The 21,994-nt window shown below is 37.0% G+C and overlaps 1 protein-coding gene across 3 annotated transcripts in view; it reads left to right on the top strand.

Annotated features, from left to right (window-relative positions):
* Positions 1–731: 731 nt before the first annotated feature.
* The window catches only part of LOC100790337 (E3 ubiquitin-protein ligase BRE1-like 1), a 41,022-nt gene continuing 19,759 nt past the window's right edge, over positions 732–21,994 (top strand). For 2 of the 3 annotated variants that reach the window (XR_412742.4, XM_006573144.4), the window contains exons 1-5: positions 732–1,224; positions 2,240–2,401; positions 2,517–2,601; positions 6,903–7,130; positions 7,228–7,389. Coding sequence is in view for 1 of the 3 variants with exons in the window: in XM_006573144.4 (XP_006573207.1) it covers positions 1,108–1,224; positions 2,240–2,401; positions 2,517–2,601; positions 6,903–7,130; positions 7,228–7,389 (754 nt within the window). In the remaining 2 variants the exon portion in view is untranslated. Of the gene's footprint in view, positions 1,225–2,239; positions 2,402–2,516; positions 2,602–3,179; positions 3,214–6,902; positions 7,131–7,227; positions 7,390–21,994 lie in introns of those variants that run through there. The other variant, XR_005891611.1, reaches the window with a different exon arrangement.

Genomic DNA, 21,994 nt, shown 5'->3' with positions numbered 1-21,994 from the left:
TAAAAATCTTTGTAACTGCTTTTTATATTTATAATTATTAATTATTAATAGCAATATAAATATTTATAATATTTTGGTCAACCAAAATTTTGTTATTTTCTATTTCTTGTCATCATATATATGCTATTACTTTGCTAGATTTAAAAAATAATTAATATATTTTAATTTATAATTATTAATATTAGTACAAATATTTATAATTTTTTGTCAACTAAAAAATTATTCATAATTTTTAATTAATATGTTTATTTTCTTTCTGTTTCTTGTAATTATTTTCAAGATTTAAATACTAAATTAATATATTTATCTTCTTTCTTTTTCTTGTCATCATATATATGCTATTGTTTTTGAAGATTTAGAAACTTATTTAATATATTTATATTATTAATTTTAGTATAAATATTTATAATTTATTAATTAATATATTTATCTTCTTTCTGTTTCTTGTCATCATATATATGCTATTGTTTTTCAAAATTTAGAAACTTATTTTTCAATATATATATATATATTTATATAATTAATAGTTAATAATATTATTGTAAATATTTATAATGTATAATTTTTAATAATAATATTAAGTAATTAATCCTCGAATATCCCAAACTCAAGAACGGATACATCATGCGTCACAAACAAGTGGATCCTTATACTACGAAAATACCCTCAGAACCTTTCAGAAATTACGTTATAACCATTTCGTTGAAGAAAAGTACAAATCGTTTCTCTCTCCCTCGTCGGCTTTCACTTCAGAGAAAGAGAAAACAGCTATGCACACAACTGAGAGAAAGCGCAACACTCCCAGAGATTGAAAAACCCTAGGTTTTATTCCTCTCGATAAGTTCTCGAAGTAGATAGATAGACAAATAGAAAAAGAGATTTTTTTCTTCCTTTTTTTTTTGTTTTTTCATGTTATGTGTTCCACTGGTTGGGTTTGAATTAGGGTTCTGAGGGATTGGTTAAATTCGATTTATTTTGGAATTGGAGTTTGTGATTGGGTTTGGGGCACCTTGTGGATGATGGTTTTTCGACAAATGAATTTGGAATTTTGTGATGTGAGTGAAGTTGGTGCTCTCTAGGGTTTGTGTTTGTGTGTGTGCGGTTTCAATGGGGAGTATGAGTGACTCAGACAGAAAACGACGTCACTTTAGCTCCTTATCCCCTACACCTGCAGCTGCTATTGCCAAGAAGCTACCCTTCTTGCCCGTTTCAGAAGACAAAAAGGTGTCACTTTTTGTTTTTTTTTTCCATGATTTGTTTATTTAACTTTTTTCCTTAATATCTAAAGCTTGTGTTTCAAATATCTAATTTCTAATACGAAAGATGTGACTGGTTTCCTGATTTTCTAGGGTTAATTTTTTGTCCCTTCTGATGAACTATTATGGTTTTTAGCGTATTTTATTGAGAAAACTGGATCAACTTGGTTTCATGCTTTGACTGAAATTATATAGCATGCATATGTTTGTACCGAAAGTAAAGGCTTGATTTGAATTGGTCTGAACCTCTGATTTAACCCCAGAGCGGTGCTGTCTGACATTGCTGTTGATCTGAACCTGGTTTTAAGCAAATGCCCTATGTAATTCGTGTGTTAGACCTATATCAATAGGTTCTGCTACTATTTTGTGTAATTCCTATAATGGATGATATTTTAGTTTGTTAGTTAGTGCATTAATGGTTATAATTCTTTGCAACGCTTTTTTAACTTTCTTTTATGCTTGATTGTTTTTTGATTAATAATATACCCATTAATGCACTAACTTGATTTGCAATAAAAAAACAAATTCTGGAGTTATATCCATTAATGCACTCACAAATCAATGGTTATAACAAATGCTATTGTATAGCTCTAATCAGTTTCAATATATATTTCTTGCTTTGGGTTGCTTTGGATATAGTTTTTATTCTTTATGGTTGCATTTCCCTTTGATCCTAGCAATCCCTTTGCTGAGTAATTAAGAAAGAAAAATTTATGTGTATTTAGGAAAATGCTGATTTAGTTTCATTTCTTAAAATTAATGCTTATACAATGATCCTGGATTCCAAATCCTGAATAGATGTTATTACCCTTTTTTACCTCATGGGACTTTAAATTAACAGCAATATCAGTCATGTATCTAGTACATCATATGCATTTCATTTACTGATTACTTATTACTGATCCACTACATAGGGAAAACTGAACTAATAAGCAGTGTCACTGTTTATATTTGAACTTATGCATTCTTTTCTTATGTTGCAGCTTGATATTGTTGTACTTCAGTATCAAAATCAAAAGCTTACACAAAAATTAGAAACTCAGAAGTTAGAGTATGCAGGTCTTGAGAATAGGTTTTCTCATCTGAAGGAGAGGCAAAAGTCGTATGATTCCACTTTAGAAGTGGTCAAGAAGTCTTGGGAGCAGGTAATTGGATCCCATTTCATTTTTGCTTATAATATTACTGTTATATTACTTGATTAATTATTTTTCAATGATTTGTATCACAATGACATCTGGGTATTGTCCATCTTGTGCTTAGCTGGTTGATGATTTGGAGTTGTGTTCTGAACGTACGAGAGAGTCAAGCAGCAAAACAAATTCTAGATTTGCATCAATCATGGAAGGTGAGATCATTTGCAAATGACCATTGATTTTTTTTTTTTTTTTTGTTGTTGTCTTGTTGCAAGACTGATTTAATTCTTTGTTTTATTGCATGCATTGACACTAATATATTTTGTTTTTGTTCAAATAACATCTGTTCCATAACTTTTCTTTATGGTGGAATGGATTGAAAACTTTGTTTGGAGGTTTCAGTTTATATAATATGATGGACATTTATTGCTAGCAAATTCGTTCTATGTATATTCTATAAATTTTAAATGAACGGATTAATGAAAGACCAAATCATTTTACAGAAGACATTACTTTCTGTAAACATTAATTGTTTACTTTGCTTTTGTGGTTTTTATTTTTGCTCCTTCATAAGTGTGACCTAAAAGTAATATTTTACTTGCCACATTAATGTGAATTTAAGTCAGGAGGAATAAATGAACTGATTAACGAAAGGCCAAATCATTTTAGAGAAAACATTACTTTTTGTGTTGTGTGTAGATACAAACATTAGTTATGTACTTCTCTTTTGCGGTTTTTAACATCGCTCTTTCATTAGTGTGACCTAAAAGTAATATTTTACTTGCTACAGTGATGTGAATTAAATTCAGAAGGCATTAAAAAAGGTAAACAAAAATTTTGGAGTTTTTCTTTGTTTAAATTGGCAACAACATCTCATGTATGCATTACTTCTAGGTTAAGCATAAAAATAAGCCAGAGTAATCAATTGTATGCTAACTTTCCAGAAAAACCAACCACTTAAATGATCTCTAGCTGTGCTGATAGTTTCAAGAGCATTTAAAGCTCTTCTGCTTGTTTGGATTACTTTCTTTGCTTTCAATTTCAGCCAGAACTTTTCTCTTAGCATTTGGGGGGGGGGGGGGGGGGGTTAAAGCTTTTCTGGGAGTAAAGCAATCTAACCTGATAGCACAGCTAATATAGCTGTGTTAAAGCTAAGTCTAGCCCTTAGTGGTTTGTGTCTCTTATTGTAGAGATCCCATTGGAACCTAAACGAGGTCAATAACCCAGAAGTCTTTATTTTTTTTTTTAATGTTTTATAGGCCTGGAAGCTTCATTTTCAACATGTAATCCTTTGCCCTCCATGTTTATGGGTTTGGTATTTTACTATAGTGGGGAACCTAACCTAATATCTTATAGGATTAGAGCTCTAGCACCGTCTTTGGATAAATTTGGATGAGTCTATACATAGATATGTATAAGTTATAAAGAGGGAGAGATAAATTCTAATGATGAAACTTAAATTTTATGAAAATGAATTAAATTGACTACAAGTACAGTAATCTCTTATATATATATCTCTAGACCAATTAGTTAGAAACCTAACTAACTTAGCAAATCACTAAACTGACATGGCAGCCCAGCATAATAGTCTGACTCCTAGCAACTATTACAGATGCAAGATACTGTTACATTTACAACTTATACTCCAACAGGTTGTAATGTAATTCCATTAATTAAGATTAGGAATTAATAAACTGGAATGTGAAGAGAGCATTTGTGCCTCTGAAGGAGCTTTGCTCTGGGCAGTAGGGATTACGATCCCTCTGTATTTTCCTTTATGCTTCATAATACACAAATTTCTCAGTAGTGTTTGCTGCTCACTACTATTTTTCCTTATTTCTGTTTGTGGTTTCTAACATAAATGCTCTTAATTAGCAAAATAAAATAAAAGCTTAACTATTTTTCTTCCATGTATATATACAATATATAATTCTCCCATGTATATGTTCAATATATAATATGAACGTAGCAATGAGTAGTTTGGTCCAGGACTCCACCCCCTCGAGAGCAGGATGCCGGCTGAGACGTGAGGCACTTCAAAGTGCCATTCATTCTTGAATATTCAAGTTTCTAGAATTGTACTTACTACTTAGTATTATTCTATAAATTTAGAAAGGTTTATTAGGAAAAATTCTCTATTCAATATTTTTTTGGAGGAATGAGTTCTTATTTTTTAGAATAAGAATGCTAAACACACATTCACACAGCTTACACTTTACGAGGTTGAATTTTAGAGTTCCTTTATTATGGTGCTGTGCTGCCACAATTCATGCACCTTCTTTACTTTTATTTTTTTAATTGTATATCTTTTTGAGCTTATTTTGTTTTTTAAATTATTTTAACACAATTAAAGAAATAAAATTCTGAAAAATAATAAATGATTTTCTAATCTTGCATGGATTGCAAATTTTGTAAGATAAGACTATTGTGATATAAGAATAAAGATAGAAAATTGAAAAAAAAATACTTTTCAAATTTGTTGATAAAATAGAAACAGAAAGATATTTAAATGTGTAAATAAAAACTTTGTTCACTTTTAACATTATTAATAATTAATAATTTCTGATGTTTAAAATATTTAAATGTTAATATTTGTGTTCATATACAATAAAAATTAATAAAAATCTAGAAGAAAAAACTGATTTTTTCAGATTAGGTGAAAAGTTGAACAAGTAATCTCATTTTAGATAATGTGATAAAGTCATAAAGATATAATAATATAAAAAATTTGAGTTTTCTTCACTTTTATTTCTTTTACCATGATGTAAAAATTTGTAAATTAAAAAATGCTATAGATATATCATATATATTTGGTCTCTAAAACTATGACCTTTTTTAGAATAAATTCATCTTCATTTTTGTTTTGTTTTTAGTCTATGAAAATATTTGAATTATTTATTTGTTGTCCTAGATCTGGTATTGGGCCGCCTATCATATTATTCAGCACTAAGCCTAATAGTACTAAGCATGAAGTGTATTGGGAAAAACCAAGTCCTACTCCTACATTTACTAGTGGTAATGCCAAAATTGAATGTACTAGTGGGGGGCAATTGTTACATGAGCTAACTTTTGGGGTTGAGTATTGAGTTAGAGTCTATGATAGCCTAAACCTCTTAGAATGTGGGTTTGGGCCTAACTCAATCCCAAAAGCTAGCTCATAGGGTGAGGGTTGCCCCTCATTCATATACTTTATCTTGGGCTTATCTCTAGCCAATGTAGGACTGAGTTTTTCCCAATAAAACCCAAAATTGTAAGATGATATTTAGTGCTTATGATAGCGATTGTTGTTGGGTTTATTAGACCACCCATAGATGTCGAGTCCTGTAAACTTCATGCTTAAGATGTCTAGTCATTGATACGAGGGGTGTTGTTGGAGATTCCACATCGATTAGTGATGAGGCCAAAGTTGTAAATATAAGAGGGGGGCAACTCCTCACCTCATAAGCCAGTTTTGTGGACTTGAGTTAGGCCCAAACCCAAATTTTAAGATGGTATTAGAATCTATCTTATATTAATTGTTTGCCACTGAAATATTTTCAACTTTTGTAGGGTTGCTGAAATTATAAAATTTTTCCATATTCTGAAAAACACTATAGATCAATTTACTTGAGTATAATTGTTTGCCATTGAAATATTTCCAACTTTGTAGGGTTGTTGAAATTGTAAAATTTTTCTGTATTCTAAAATGCACTGTAGATCAATTTACTTGAGTATTCTGAATTTTATAATAGGTAACCCGATTACATGTAATAGGTAACCTGAATCTAGTATAGTCAGTGGTTAGCGCCTTTATTCTCTTTACAGTGGCAGTATTTTTGGTGAATCTTTAAATTCAATAGTGTTCATAATCAATAAGGCTTACTGGTAACTGTATTTCATCCTGTGGCATTGCATTATTTTTGTTGCCATGCTGTATATTATAAATTAAGCTATGGAGATAAAGTGATAAACTTACTGGAAAGAGTTATTTTATTTTTAAAGGGAGAATCCCATTGGCCATTACCACTTGTTTACTTATTTTGGAATGAAGTAAAATAAAAATTGCACTAAGTTGAGTTAAAGAGAAGATATATGGAGAAACTTTTGATTTTTCTATTCATATATTTCTCTTTTCCTCATCTCAACTATTGTATTGGATTTGTAGTTTAAACGACATATGTAACTGAAAGTGTTGGATATTTGTTTCTTATTTTAAATTTTAATATGCCCCATATTGGCCATATTTTCTTAATCTGTTTGGGATACTTGGAACCAATGGCCTGGAAAGATGTTTGGACACTTCTGTTTTTTTATGTATTTGTCTCTTAAACGTGCAATAATGTGTCTATTTTTCAAGACTCCTTTGAAGTTTGAATTATTTTCAATTAATGGTTTTGGTGCTACCTGTGTTTCTGGGGATTGCAAAATCTCTCTTTGAATTACTTGATTTTTTTTATATTATGTCAGAAGCTTTATAAGTCTGAACTTTGATAAAGTGTATTACCTAATGAGGATCCTTTGATCTGTTTGCCAGATGGCAGTCCATCTACTGTTCAGGATGTGTTTCTTAGCCGACTAATGCAGACTGATGCAACTGAATGTGCGTCCTCATATAACTTTGCAAATCAGATGGAAGAGCATAGAGAAATTACCATTGAAAAAGCTAAAAGCATTTTAAAAAATATGGTGACAGCTGTTAATAACCTTTGGGTTCTGATGGATGGATTGCATACTGCATTATTGAAAAAGCTTCCAGGAGATGGTAAGATATGAGTGCTTGTTATATATGATTGTTGACTGTTGGGCTTATTCTTTCAGAGCAGTCTCTCTGCCTTATTGGTTACACTGCTTGTTTATAGATTTGTGTAGGCAGAAATTGTCCTCTGATCTTGAGGTGATAGTTAAAAACTTGAGATTGGAATTCAGTGAACTTCATTTAAAGCACAAGTCTTTAGCAAGTGAGTTCCTAATTCAGAGAGGTCTTGATGCCAAAAATAAAGCTGACCTTGAAAGATTAAAAGGTAAATTGTTTCTACCGTGTTCTTATGCATTTAATCCCTACTGTGAACTATGAAATCTTGAAGTTACTTGTTTCGACTATGAAATTTTGTGTTGAAATCATATAGAAATTTGATGCCTGTAATGTATGGAGAAATTTCGATGCCTGTAATGTCCACATTTTCCTGTTATTTAATTTGCAGAAAGGAAAAGATTGTGTGTATTATTATAATAGTGCACCCAAAACAGAGTACAGATGAGTTTCGAGGTCTCACCACCCTCCACTTCCCAAATTCTCTCCCTAATCCCTCTAATTCCCCTCTAATAGACTTTTTGTATTTTCTTAACCAACTAACAGTTAGTTCTAACTATCTAACAGTTAGTTATACCAACTAATAGTTAGTTATCCTGGCTATCCTAACTAACTAACAGCTAACATACACCTTTCCTCACCTATCACATTCATTAAGGTGAGTTTTCAGAATTGTGGACTTTAATAATGCAATGTGGCATCAATTTTAATTTGAAGGGATTTTTAGTGTATGGCTCTTTCTAAACTTGCTGGGGAATATAATATTGATGCAGAGGAGTGCTATGGATACACTCTCTAACATACTCCTTCAAGCACATTTTTTAATTGGCTAAAATTTATTGAAAACTATGAAAGGAGAGAGAATCATTAAATATGGTGTGGGACCCACTCAAGTTTGTCATTTTCAATAATTTCAACCAATAAAGGAGAATGTGTTTCGAAGAGGGTGTTCTTAGCATTTCTATATTGATGCAATATGAGTGGAATAATACATACCTCTATATGGGCAAGCCAAATATACTATTTTTTTTATATCAGCAAAAATAATATTATATATATTATAATAAAAGCTGTACAAGTGGTACTAGTATATGTACAAGTCAGCACTCTGTAATGCAGGAATATGGTTCCATAATACAGACTATACTGCACGAATTAAGGAACCATATAACTGACTGTATAGGTATCATAGATTAGCCCATCAGCTAAGACACTAGACCCCCCTTCTTACAAATCCCTCCCTAATGTTACTTGACCAGTGGTGGGAAGGCACTTCAAATCCTTTTTTGAGATAGGTTAGCCATGTCCAGCATACAAATATGACATCCTCCATCTGCTTGTTAGCGTTGAAGCTGTCATTTGAGAAGACCAATCTATTTCTGTGATACCATGTGTGCCAAGTTAGGGAGATCCACCAAATCTGCCATCACTGCAGATGAATTTCCGAATTCCTGCAGAAGGAATGCTGGAGGAAATGCTGTTGTGGGTTCTGCTGGAAAGCTCCCACCATTTTTACCCAAGACATCGATTCCCACCATAGCGGCAGGATCAAATGACAGTTGAAGAACAAGTGAGCTGTCTCTTCTTCCTTATATCTCCCTGATGCATCACCTTTCCAAATCCACTAGTCTTGATGATTAGGATCGATGGAGAGATCCTGCAAATCCTCCAGAAAGTTGGCACCCATGACTGTTTCAGATTCTAATAGAAACCTCCTCCACTGCAAGTTCCACTCCCATGCTGCATCCGATAAGGTATAGGGTATTGGTCCATCAACGGAACACCGTCTTCCTTCCACCCATCCTCCCAAAAACCTCACCTTTGACCCACACCCCGCACTCCATCTTATTCCCCTTTTGAACCAGTTTCCCTTCCCCATTGATTTATAAGTGGACCTAAGATCTTGCCACCATACAGATTCTGCCAAGTTCCTTCTATTCTCATCTAGTTTCCTCCATCCTCCGTACTTAGAGTCCAACACTCTAGCCCACAACTCTCCTTGATGGTGAAACAAGTTCCACTGCCATTTTCCAAGAAGGGTAGAATTAAATTTAGACAAGTCCTTGATTCCCAGACCCCCTTTCTCCTTTGATAGGCAAGCTGATCCCCAGCTAATCCAGGAAATCTTCTGCTCTGCATCACCCCCCACAAAAACCTCCTCTGCACCTTCACCAGCTTGTCTGCAACTTTCTTCGGAATCCTGAAAAATGAAAGAAAATAGACAGGGATGGGGTTCAGGATGAACTTTATCAAAGCCACCCTTCCTCCAAAAGAAATGAATTTTTGTTTCCACTTTGCTAATTTTCTCTCACATTTTTTGATAATAGGATCTCAAGTCGCACTACTTCTTGGGTTTGCCCCAATCGGAATACCCAAGTAAGGAAAAGGTACCGACATCAGGCTGCAATTTAATTATGTTGCTGCACTATCCGTCCATTGCTCTGACATCCCAATAGCTCCAAAATTGCTTTTTGTAAAATTTATTTTCAATCCTGAGACCAACTCAAAACTTCTCAGCATCACCTTAATTGTTCTCACATTCTCCATTGACGCTTCCCCGAAGAATATTTTATCAACTGCATACTGCAAGATGCTGATATTTACCAACTGAGAAAACTTTAAACTGAATTTTCTGCAAAGCTTCTCTCATCAGGCCAGTTAATCCCTCTGCAACAATGTTGAAAGGAAATGGGGCTAGTGGATCCCCTTGTTAGAGTCCTTTTTGTGGAATGAATTCAACTGAAGGACTCTCGTTAACCAGTACAGATATGGAAGCTGATTTAAGGCAATTGTCAATCCAAGTGATCCATTTGGAGCAAAAGCCTAGCTTTCTTAGCATGTGTAACAGAAAGTTCCAATTGACTAAGTCATACGCCTTCTCATAGTCAACTTTGAACATCATGCAACTTCTATTGCATCTTTTCACCTCCTGAACCACTACATTGGCAATGAGAACACTATGCAACATATGCCTGCCCTCTACAAAGGCAATTAGTCTCTCATCTATGATATTAGGCATCACCCTCTTCAACCTTTTGGCTAGCAGCTTGGCCACAATCTTGTAGATGCTTCCTATTAGTGAGATGGGCCTATATTGGTTGAGGCTTTGTGAGTCTTGAACCTTAGGAATCAATATTATGAATGAAGCATTACTTCCCTTCGGAAATCCTCCATTGACATAGAAGTCATCCAAAAACCGGAGCACATCGGATTTTATGACATCCCAAAATTCCTTGATGAATTTGAAATTTAGCTCATCTGGTCAGGACTCTTGTCACTCCCACAATCCCACACTGCATCCTTTACTTCTTTCTCATGGAATCTCTCTACCAGAGAATCATTTTGTTGCTGGGCAATGACCTTGAATCCAACCCCATCTAATCTAGGTTTGTCCCTCTCAGCCTCCTTGAATTTGTTTTTAAAGAGCATGTGAACCTCTTGTTTGACCCTGCTAGGTTCATCAATCCAGCACCCATCAACAAGCAGCCCTCTCAGCATATTGTGTCTGCGATTTTCGTTGACTATGAGATGAAAGAGTCTAGAATTACAGTCCTTTTCCTTGATCCACCTGGTCCTGGCCTTTTGTCTTAGCAATGATTCATGAGAGATAGCTGCGGCCCACAACTCCTCCTGCAACTGTTTTCTTAATTTTAGTTCATGGCCACTCAGCTGTAGTTCATGAGAGATAGATGCAATTTTCTTCTGCTGGAGTTGGCTAAACATCTGAAAAAAAGATTTGATATTCCATTTCACTCATGGGCAAGCAACATAAGGGATGGGTTTTGTAATCAGTGGGGGATTGTCCTATAGGTTTTTGATGGAAGGATATCTTCACTAATTCACACCTATAGATTGTTAATTCCTGCAATAAAGCTTAAATTAGGTTTCCATAGGTCTTCAAATAGTATGAACACAATGTACATATATCAGTACCACTTGTACTAATTCCTTTATAATATTATAAATTAGTTTTGCTTATAAAAAAATGGTCACTGAGCTGTCTTTGATCCCCTTCCACTTCCAGCACATTCAATTCCCTCTCAACTCTTAATATCTTCTTTTGAGTGTCACCAAATTGCTCCTTTTTCCTAACTTTCAGTCTCTGTTTAAGGCCTTTTATTTTCTCTTTTAACACATAGCCACTCCATCCTCTTATGGAATTTGCTGACCACCATTCTCGAACCACTTTTCTGAAGTTTTTATCATGAAACCAGCAGTCCAGCACCCTAAAAAGTTTTGGACCCCAGTCCACATAAGTTGATCGCAGCAGAATTGGGCAATGATCTGAGAAATTCCTCTCCAAAATAAACTGGGTGTGCCTTGCCATTTAATGAGCCATTCATCCGATACTAAGATCCTGTCCAGCCTGCTCTTAGCTGCCCCATTTGGTCTATACCATGTGTATTTTCTCCCCACACAAGGCATATCATCAACTTCTAGGTCAGCAATCCACTCATTGAATTCCATGACAACCCTCTCATCTTGCTGTCTTTGACTGATACCTACTCTTTCTGATTGTCTTCTGATGCTGTTAAAATCACCTAATATACACCAAAGACCTCCCAAGTCAGCATTTCTCAATTGTCTAATTTGATCCCACAGATTTCTCTTCATACCCACATCACATGGAGAGTAAATGTTTACTATAATGACTTTTGCACCATCAGCCGCTCAGATTCCTTCCAGGTAGATAAAACCACTGCCACTGAGCTTCTTCTGAAGTCTGAAAACTTGTTCACTCCATAAGCACAGGATTCCACCTGCTTTATTACAGGCTGGCTGCATTTCCCAGCTGACTTCCAAATCACCCCACAATGCTTGGCACATAGCCTTATCTACTTGTTGCTTCTTAGTTTCTTGTAAGCACAACATATCTACTCTTTCTTTTTTTACTAAATTTCCTGATAGCTGCCCACTTTACCCCCCTCCCCAGACCTCTAACATTATAAGATATGATCTTCATGTATCCCCTTCCCTGATTCCCAACCTTTGAGCCTCTTCCTTATCCCTTTCATTCTTACACATCAGCTTTGAGATCATTGTGTCTTCCTCAAGTTGGCAAGTTACTTCCAAACTCTTGCCGTATCCCAATTCTTTGCTGCTTCTCTTATCTGTTCAGCGGTTATATGAGTTGGGGTTGTTGTTGTAACCCCACAGTCCTGCTGGTCAATGCTCTGCTCTTCCCACCCTGCCACTTCCTTTAATCCACTTCCCCTCGCCATTGTTGGGGAGCTCTCACAATGACTTGAGCTATCACACTGGCTTGAAACATTGATAGCCTGGATTATTGCATTGCTGTTTGGCAGATTTTCCTGTCCATATTTGGGCCCAACGTTTTTGTTTTTGTTTTGACCAATTTTCTTTTTACACCGGATTTTCCTGTTCGGTGTGCTACCCCTTTCCTCACAGCAGGTTGACTGTACTTTTTCCACTCATAGTTGCGACTGGTTTCTCTCTCTCATCCACTCTCTGTTTCTCTCTCTCATCTCTCTGATGCTATATATTTTAATCAAGCCAACTATACTATTAGACAGTAAATACCAGTCTCTCTAGAATAATGTGACTGCTGAGAGGATGATTTCTTTGGAAGTCTTGAATCAGCCTTTTTTTTAAACAAAATAACACAATTTGCAATTAGATCTTGCTATTCAATATCTAGTTAGGGCAATGAGTTTGGGTCTGATCTTATATGACCCTATAGAAAGATGATGGTCTTGCCAGTATTAATTTGTTTGAATTGATGCTCTTCCATTCTCTTGAAGCCCTGATGCTGTTGCCTTCATTCTTTAGTTTAATGGATGTGAGCCTCTTCGTCTGATGTCGTCACTGTTAAGATAATTGATTTGAGAGAAAGTGATGGGTTATATAACAGATAACAAAATAACACAGCAAAAAAATGGACAATCTGTAATTATATTGATGGAAGAAATGACAAATTACAGATAAAACAAAGATAGAATGTATTGATAGTGATAGCTATCAACCCAAAGCACTAACGGCTTCCCTCACCTCAAGGTGATCTCATTTCTCTCTCCCAATCCCAAATTCTCTCTTCCCTCCGCACACTAAATACTAACTACTTCACGTGCTCCTCATCACCCTTTTTGCCAGCTCATCCTCTTTCATTCCCTTCCCACGTTTCCTCTTGTAAACTCTCCAAACCTGGGGCTTATAATTCTCCTCAAGGCCCACTTCATTATTTTTGTTTCTATCAATACCACCCTCCTTAAATCCAGCCTTGTCCACAAGGCTAAAATCTGGAAATTGTCCTCGTATGACAGCATCGTCTTCCCAAGTAACATCCTCACTAGACTTATTCTTCCATTGAATAAGGTTCTGAGGAATTGAGACACCCCCCTGTGTGATCAGCCTTGAGCCAATAACCTTCTCTGGATATATGTCATCAACAGGACCAACCTCTAATTCCTTGGGAAGTTCTCCTAACACAGAATAATTCCCAATAGCTTTCTTCAATAAAGAGACATGAAAAATAGGATGTATCTTAGACTGTTCTGGTAACTGTAACTTATAGGCAACTTCCCCCACCTGAGTTATAATCTTGAAAGGGCCATAAAACCGTGCAGCAAGCTTGGCATTAATCCTTTTTACCACAGATTGTTGTCTGTGAGGTCTTAATTTTAGAAAGACCCATTCACCCACTTTGAATTTCACTTCCCTTCTCTTCTTATCTGCATACGTTTTCATTTGTTGTTGTGCTCTCAACAAATGAGCCTTCAGCTGATTCAGAGCCTCGTCTCTTTCACTTAATTCCAATGCCACTGCAGCCACCTTAGTCTCATTACTTAGGAAACGAATGATGCTTGGTGGTTGCCTACCATATACGACCTCAAAAGGTGTCCTCCCTATAGATACATGAAATGTGGTGTTATACCAAAATTCAGCCCATGGAATCCAATACGACCATGTCTTCGGTTGTTCAGAGGCAAAACAACGCAAATAACTCTCTAAACAACGATTAGTAACCTCAGTTTGCCCATCCGTCTCAGGATGATAAGCAGAACTCATGTTCAGCTGAGTCCCTTGCAACTTAAATAGCTCCGACCAAAAGTGACTCACAAATATAGGGTCTCTGTCACTGATGATGCTCATAGGAATCCCATGCAAGCGCACAACCTCCCTAACAAACAGTTCAGCAACAGATTTGGCCGTGTAAGGATGCTTCAATAATAAAAAGTGACTATACTTTGAGAGTCTATCAACCACTACCAAAACCGCTTCAAACCCTCTAGACTTTGGAAGACCAGTTATAAAGTCAATTGAAAGGTCCTCCCAAATGGCATTGGGAATTGGCAAAGGTTGTAGCAATCCCCCAGGTGAAGTAGCTGCATATTTCTGTCTCTGGCATACATCGCATGCCCTCACAAAGTCCCTGACCCGTCTTTGCATTCCTGGCCAATACAAATTAGCTGCTAACCTTCTATAAGTTCTCAAGAACCCCGAATGACCTCCCATAGGTGTCTCATGAAACTCTTTCAGCAGCAGAGGAATAGAAGGTGAATTAGGAGACAACACCAAACGACCCTGATAAAACAAAATACCTTTCTGCACAGTAAAACCAGCCTTCAAATCAGGATTCATTTGAAGTTCTTTGACTGTCTTCTGAAGCATTGTGTCCTGCCTGACTTCCTGCAACAGCTTCTCTCCATCCAGCCAAGTAGGATAAGACAACAACACAGAAAATTCCATGTCACCATGACACCTTGACACCTTGACAAAGCATCTGCCGCCTTATTCTCTAACCCCGGCTTATATTTAACCTCAAATTGATAGCCCAAAAGCTTGGCCAACCAGCACTGTTGATCAGGTGATGTCAGTCTTTGTTGTAAAAAATGTTTCAAACTTTTATGGTCAGTGTAAACCACAAAGGGCCTGCCCAACAGATAGTGCCTCCAGTGTTGAATGGCTAAGACTAAAGCCATGAGCTCCTTTTCATACACAGATTTTGTTAAATTGCCCTCTGATAAAGCTTTGCTAAAAAAAGCTATAGGCTGGCTCTGCTGCATCAAAACAGCACCAATTCCTCTCCCCGCCGCATCACATTCCACTTCAAACGGAACAGAGAAATCAGGTAACACTAGTACTGGAGCTGTAGTCATGATCTGCTTCAGATGATTGAAAGCCTCCAGAGCATCTTTTCCTCAAATAAAGTTATTCTTCTTAGTCATTTCAGTTAACGGTTTAGCAATTTTACCATAATCCTTGATAAATTTTCTGTAATAACCCGTGAGACCTAAAAACCCACGCACTCCTTTGACATTCTTAGGTTCAGGCCACTCCATGATACACCTAATCTTCCCTGGATCTACTGCTACACCCTCACCAGAAATGATATGACCCAGGTAGTCAATCTGTTTACATCCAAATTTGCACTTTGCCTTATTAGCAACAAAGCAATGCAATTTTAGAATTGTCAACACTTGCTTCAAGTGCTCTAAGTGTTCAGTTTCATTCCGACTATACACAAGAATGTCATCAAAGAATACCAACACAAAGCTTCTAAGATAGGGTCTAAAAATATCATTCATAGTGGCTTGGAACGTGGCTGGAGCGTTCATTAATCCAAAAGGCATAACAAGGTATTCATAGTGCCCATTATGAGTCCTAAAAGCAGTTTTCTCAACATCATTTTCATGGACACGAATCTGATGATAACCAGATTTTAGATCTATCTTAGAAAAAATTGTTTCCCCATACAACTCATCTAGCAACTCATCGACAATAGGGATGGGGTACTTATCTGGGACAGTAGCTTTGTTCAAAGCTCTATAGTCGACACACATACGCCATGAACCATCTTTCTTCTTGACTAAGATTACTGGACTAGAAAAAGCACTCATGCTTGGTTGAATCACTCCCGCAATCAACAACTCTGTCACTTGTTTTTCAATTTCTTCCTTTTGGTGATGTGGATATCTATATGGCCTCACATTAATAGGACCATGCTCTGGGAATAACTTGATTTGATGCACCTGTTTTCTTTCAGGAGGCAGTGTTATTTTCTCTTGGAACACATAAAAAAATTGGCCCAACAGTTTAGTCACTTCCTCATGCCCAACTTCTGATGTTGCCTCTACTTCATCATGATTAGTCCACCACCAATCTTCATCACCTCTCCTGTGTTTGTCCTCCAAGAAAGATTGTAAGCACCCTTGTCTCCCTTGGAACCTACCTTGAGATTGCAGATTAATCATCTTTCCCTCATATAAAAACTGCATAGAAAGATCCTTCCAGTCCACTACCACTTTCCCTAGAGTACTCAACCATGATACCCCTAACACCACATCCAAACCTCCCAACTCCAGCACTAAAGCATCAACCACAAATGTTTGAGAACCCAAACTGATCCTAACTCCCTCACATAATCCTTTAGAAAGAACCTTATGACCATCTCCCAATCTGATCGTTTTAGCTGCCATAGGGGTAATTTGCAACCCTAAAGCAGTAGTTATTTCTGGGGATATGAAGTTATGGCTAGCTCCACTATCAATTAAGACCACCACTTCGATGCCGGCAATCTTTCCATCTATCTTCATCGTGTGAAATTCCCCCATACTCCCCATCACTCCAATAATTTTGCATTCAGCTTCTACATCTTCGTCTTCTTCCTCAGTCTCCACAGTTTCGATGGAAACAATCTCACCTTCTTCATTCACCCCTTCACCTTCTCCCAAAATGAGGACACGCATTGAATGTTCAGGACATTTGTGAAGAGTGGGATGAAATTTTCCTCCACATTTGAAACACAGTCCCTTAGCTCGCCGTTCTGCCATTTCATCATTTTGAATACTCCAAACTCCCTTCCACCGTTCTGAAACTAGCATGCGACGATCGTTTTCACCTTTCTTTCCTGTCGAACTCAAAGATGAAGTGGAAATAAGGTTTGACGCAGTTGAACCCGTTTTCTGCCCCGGGTTGTTCCAACCCGAATTTGAAAATCGGGTAGAATCTGTGTGGGCCTGATTTGACCCGCTCCGGAATTTGGACGCTTGCCCACCCCATTCGTTTTGGCCCAAACGATAACCCACCGACTTCTTCCCATAACGTCTTTCACCATCATCGTCCTCGTCCTTCAGCTCGTCCTCAACATCCTTTGCATACGATTATGAGGATTTAAGGTTCTCACTCTCCTTCGAATTTGAGCTTTCAACCCACTCATAAAGTACCCCAGGTACTGCTCCTCAGGGAGTCGTCCCACCTGCGACGAGAAGAGTTCAAACGCTTCGACAAATTCTTCCACACTCCCTGTTTGTCTCAACGTCGACAATTCTTCAAAAGGATTCTCTAACCGCCTCCCACCGTAACGGGCGATCAACGCTCGTTTCAGTTTCTCCCACGATAACTCGTCCTCCGTTTCCATCAAAAGATTGAACCAGTGAATGGTTGAACTTTCCATGCTTAGGCGCGCCAATTTCACACGCATCTCCTCCGATGTGTTTTGAACATCAAAGTAGATCTTAGCTCGTGTAATCCACGCTACTGGGTCCTCTCCTTCAAACAGTGGAAGCTTCACCTTCTTCCCTGCAAGACGAGACTCACTATGTGATGAATCACCCGTAGAGTCCTCCTGCCTCGCTGTCTTCTTCCCCATCTGTTTGCTTAATTCTGTCATGATCACACTCTGCTGTTGCATTTGTTGCGCATGTTGTTGCATTTGCAAAGCAAGCTCCTGCAGCGTCATCGTCACGTTTTCAACCTGAGTTTCCAAAGCTTCAAGTCGGTCACCCATCCTTGTCATGAACAATCTCCGTCACAGAGAACGATTTGAAATCCGGCAGGTCGGACCAATTGATGGGTTATATAACAGATAACAAAATAACACAGCAAAAGAATGGACAATCTGTAATTATATTGATGGAAGAAATGACAAATTACAGATAAAACAAAGATAGAATGTATTGATAGTGATAGCTATCAACCCAAAGCACTAACGGCTTCCCTCACCTCAAGGTGATCTCATTTCTCTCTCCCAATCCCAAATTCTCTCCTCTTATTCTCTCTTCCCTCCGCACACTAAATACTAACTACTTCACGTGCTCCTCATCACCCTTTTTGCCAGCTCATCCTCTTTCATTCCCTTCCCACGTTTCCTCTTGTAAACTCTCCAAACCTGGGGCTTATAATTCTCCTCAAGGCCCACTTCATTATTTTTGTTTCTATCAGAAAGAGAAAGTTGAGTAATGAGTTCAAAACTGAATTCAATGAATGGGTTGTTACAATGAGATACTTAAAACAGAAAATAGAAGTGCTAACTCCGCTAGTCAATTGGCCTATAACTGAAGCCCTATTAGCAGAAACCACAACTGAATTTTTCTATTCACATATTAGTATGCAAAAGCCTGAACTTATACTCTAACAGTCACTAACAGGGAGAAGTTTCTATGACTCTGCTTTATGCTTTTTAACTTTGGATACATGATGAATAATCTTACTTTTGACTGTTAACATTTCAACATTTTAATAATTGAATGATCAATTATGTTTATCATGTAAAAAATGTATATGCTAATTTTCACATTTAGTCATTAATTTAATAATTCACAATTTGGGAAAATTGGCCTTTCAATTTTAGATTTAATTCACAATTTGAGAACCTTTAGCAGATGTATTGTATATATATAAAGATGAGTAGATGACCCTATATCCATTGAAATTCCAACAACACTAGACCGTACTTTGAAAAAGATATATAAGGCAAGCCATATTTTTTTTGATCCCTAGAAATCGAAGACAGGTGTACAAAGGGGCTTAAAACAATTTATGCACCCTACTCAACCAACTGAGCTAGACTCCCTTAGTATAAGGCAAGCCATCTGAATTGAGATCAAATAGCAGGATGCCTCTAATTTTGTGTTTGAACTGCTATTACCTGGCTAAATTGAATGATTCTTGTTATTCAAATGGGCTGGACTTCGTCAATTCTCAGTGAGGCTGTAACATATTGGATATGTAGCCTGCTGACTGAAATTTTTATCTTTTCATTCTGCTGGTTAAAGCATTCATATAATGGTAGTCAAAATCACAAGTTGGAGCATAAGATCGTACAGGTTTACGATCTTTTTCAGCCTGTCTTAGTTCACGTCTAGTCTAGATTGTGTCTTCACCTGATCCTGCTGGATCGCCGTGGAAGATTGTTGCTCGTTGCGGCACGACACTGATCTGTGAGTTTCTGTTTGGCTCGAACACGGGTTGGGTTTGTGACCCGAAATAAAACCCCAAAAATTTGCGGCCTGAAAAACCCTGGCAGTCCACACCCTTCTATTCTGGGTGGTTTTTTACTGTGCCCCTTTTCCCCTTAAAATCAAAATTTTACTGCACTCCCTTTTTCCCGCCTAAAATGAAACTACAGCCCACTTTTACCGCCCACTAATTTCCCAATTCCCTCATTTTCTTTTTACTCCTTCCCTTAATTTCTTCACAGGAACGAAACTGCCTTCACTCACTCCTCTTTCTCTCTTTCCAGTTTCAGAACCCGTGATCCCTTTCACTTTCTCCCCCGTTCTCTCTTTCAAGTTTCAGCACCCACCATACTCTCCCTAATTCCCTCTTTTCTTTTTCAGTTCAGCACTCCCTCTCATCTCTTTCTGCACTCTTATGTCTTTCAAGTGTCATATTCTAATTTATTTTTATTTTAGTTTATACATGCACACATATATGAATTTCATAAATTTTGTAGGATCTTACGATCCTTATTCCCCTTCCCGGTCTTGAGTAAAATATTGATTTTGACTACCATGATTCATATTTCATAGCACATTTTATGTCTTCCCCCCCCCCCCCCCCCTCCCCCAAAAAAAAAAAAAAAATTAAAATGGAAATAAGACACTCATTGCAATTCTAGTGTTTGGTTCCATATGGAGTGATTTCTCATTTTATTTAATTATTGTTTCTGTTTTCATTACATGGAATTAGGATGTAATGGACAAATGAATATAAATAAGTGATTGCAAGTTAAGGAACACAAAAATGAAACCAGTGTCACTCCTTTTGGAAAGAATTGCAGAATTTGAAATTTTATTGGAATTGCAGATCCGTTTCATCTCCATGATGAACATAAGAAATTCGGAATTCACTATTCACATTCTTCTGCATTTGAGCTTGGAATGGACCTGCAATCAAATATGTTCTTAGAGTTTAAAATTTTTATTTTCTCTGATCTGAATGATAATTGGGTAATACTTGATTTTTTTGTTTTTCTGTCAATTACAGGGGTTGGGTATATTAATTGACCTAGTTTAAGGAAGAAAAATAAATGGAAAGTGATCTCTAAAAGAAATTGAAGTTTAGGACAGAAAATTTAAAAAAAGTAACTTTGTGGCAGCCTGAAAAACAGATGGGCTGCCTCCTCATCCTTATCCCCTTACAGAATGGACATAATTTATCAATGATGCCAACATTCTTTCTAGACAAGTTGGATTTAGTGGGCAGTCTATCCCGTATTAATCTCCAAGCGAAAAACGCAGCTTTACTTGGTATTTTTAACTTTCATACTTCTTGAAATACCCCATCTATATTCTCATCTCTTGATTCCCTGTCAAGCAGTTGGTATGCACTACTTACAGTGTATACCCCAGTTGGATCACTCAGCACACCCACCTGTCTTGTTGCTGCTCATTTATGTTGAGACCTTGGATTTCCTCCAAAAAACTGGACCCCATAGGTATCTCAGCCTCAAAAAGTAATCTCCTCCATTGCAGGCACCACTCCCAGGTTCCACCTGAACTACTCCCTAACTGCTGAATGTACTGGTTTTTTTGGTTTGAGTTCAGGTAAAGTCTAGGGTACTTTGCCATTAGAGGGATCCCATCAGCCAACCACCCATCTTCCCAAAACCTAGCCTTTGAACCAGAGCCCACACTCCATTTTATTCTGTATTTGAACCAACTTTCCTCCCCATATATGTGGCATATAGAGCTAAGATCTTTCCACAATACGGATGGTATCCTGTTGTGTCTGACTGTGTTGGATAAGGATTACACCAGACTTTAGCTAATAGGTCGGATAACCTGGTGAGGGAACATATTCCACATGATTCAAATTACTATTTGACTACAACTTAACAGTGATGGTATAAAGAAGAGCAGAAACTGTAAATGTGAAGGAAACCATAAAAGAGTGAACGAAGAGTGAGAGATGCGAAAAACATGGAAACTGCAAGTGGGCCACAGTGGGTTGATCGGGAGGCAAAACAGTGGCTCATTTCTTCTCAATTTTGCTAATTTTTTGAAAAAAAATCTGTCTTTTTTAGGGTTTTACGAGTCCGGTCGCATGTAAACTGACCCACTTTGTCAGCTGCTGTGCCAGACTTGTGCGATTCAGAATCAATTCGCAATTCATGCGATTCTGGAGTGATACAGTGGTTTGCTTGTGATTCATACACAAAAATGATTCAATCTTCGATTCAAATCGCCTGCCATGAGACTCGAATCGTATCGTACGATTCGTGATATGAATCGCACAATACTTACTAGTTACTACCATGGGTTTTTACTATTAGTATAGTATATTGCTTTTGGTATTTTCTCACTTGTGTAGTTCTTATAATAGTTAGGTTGATCTACCTTTCTGTTTGTTCTCTTCATCTTTCAAGACTCTTTTATACATATTTTTGCCTTATTTGGTTGCAATCGATGAAGATGTATATAACTTTGTTGTTTTGGACAGGATTTTCACTTTTAATATTTATTTTCCATTGCTCTGTCTCAAAAGGGCTGAGGAAAAGAGAAAAGAAATATCTGCTTCTACTAGTCATCTATTTTATGCTTTGATGGTTGGCATGCGATGTGCAATATATTTGT

This window comes from Glycine max, chromosome 1, assembly GCF_000004515.6.
Source record: "Glycine max cultivar Williams 82 chromosome 1, Glycine_max_v4.0, whole genome shotgun sequence".
NCBI lineage: Eukaryota > Viridiplantae > Streptophyta > Magnoliopsida > Fabales > Fabaceae > Glycine > Glycine max.
This window is presented reverse-complemented; position numbering and strand designations above follow the sequence as displayed.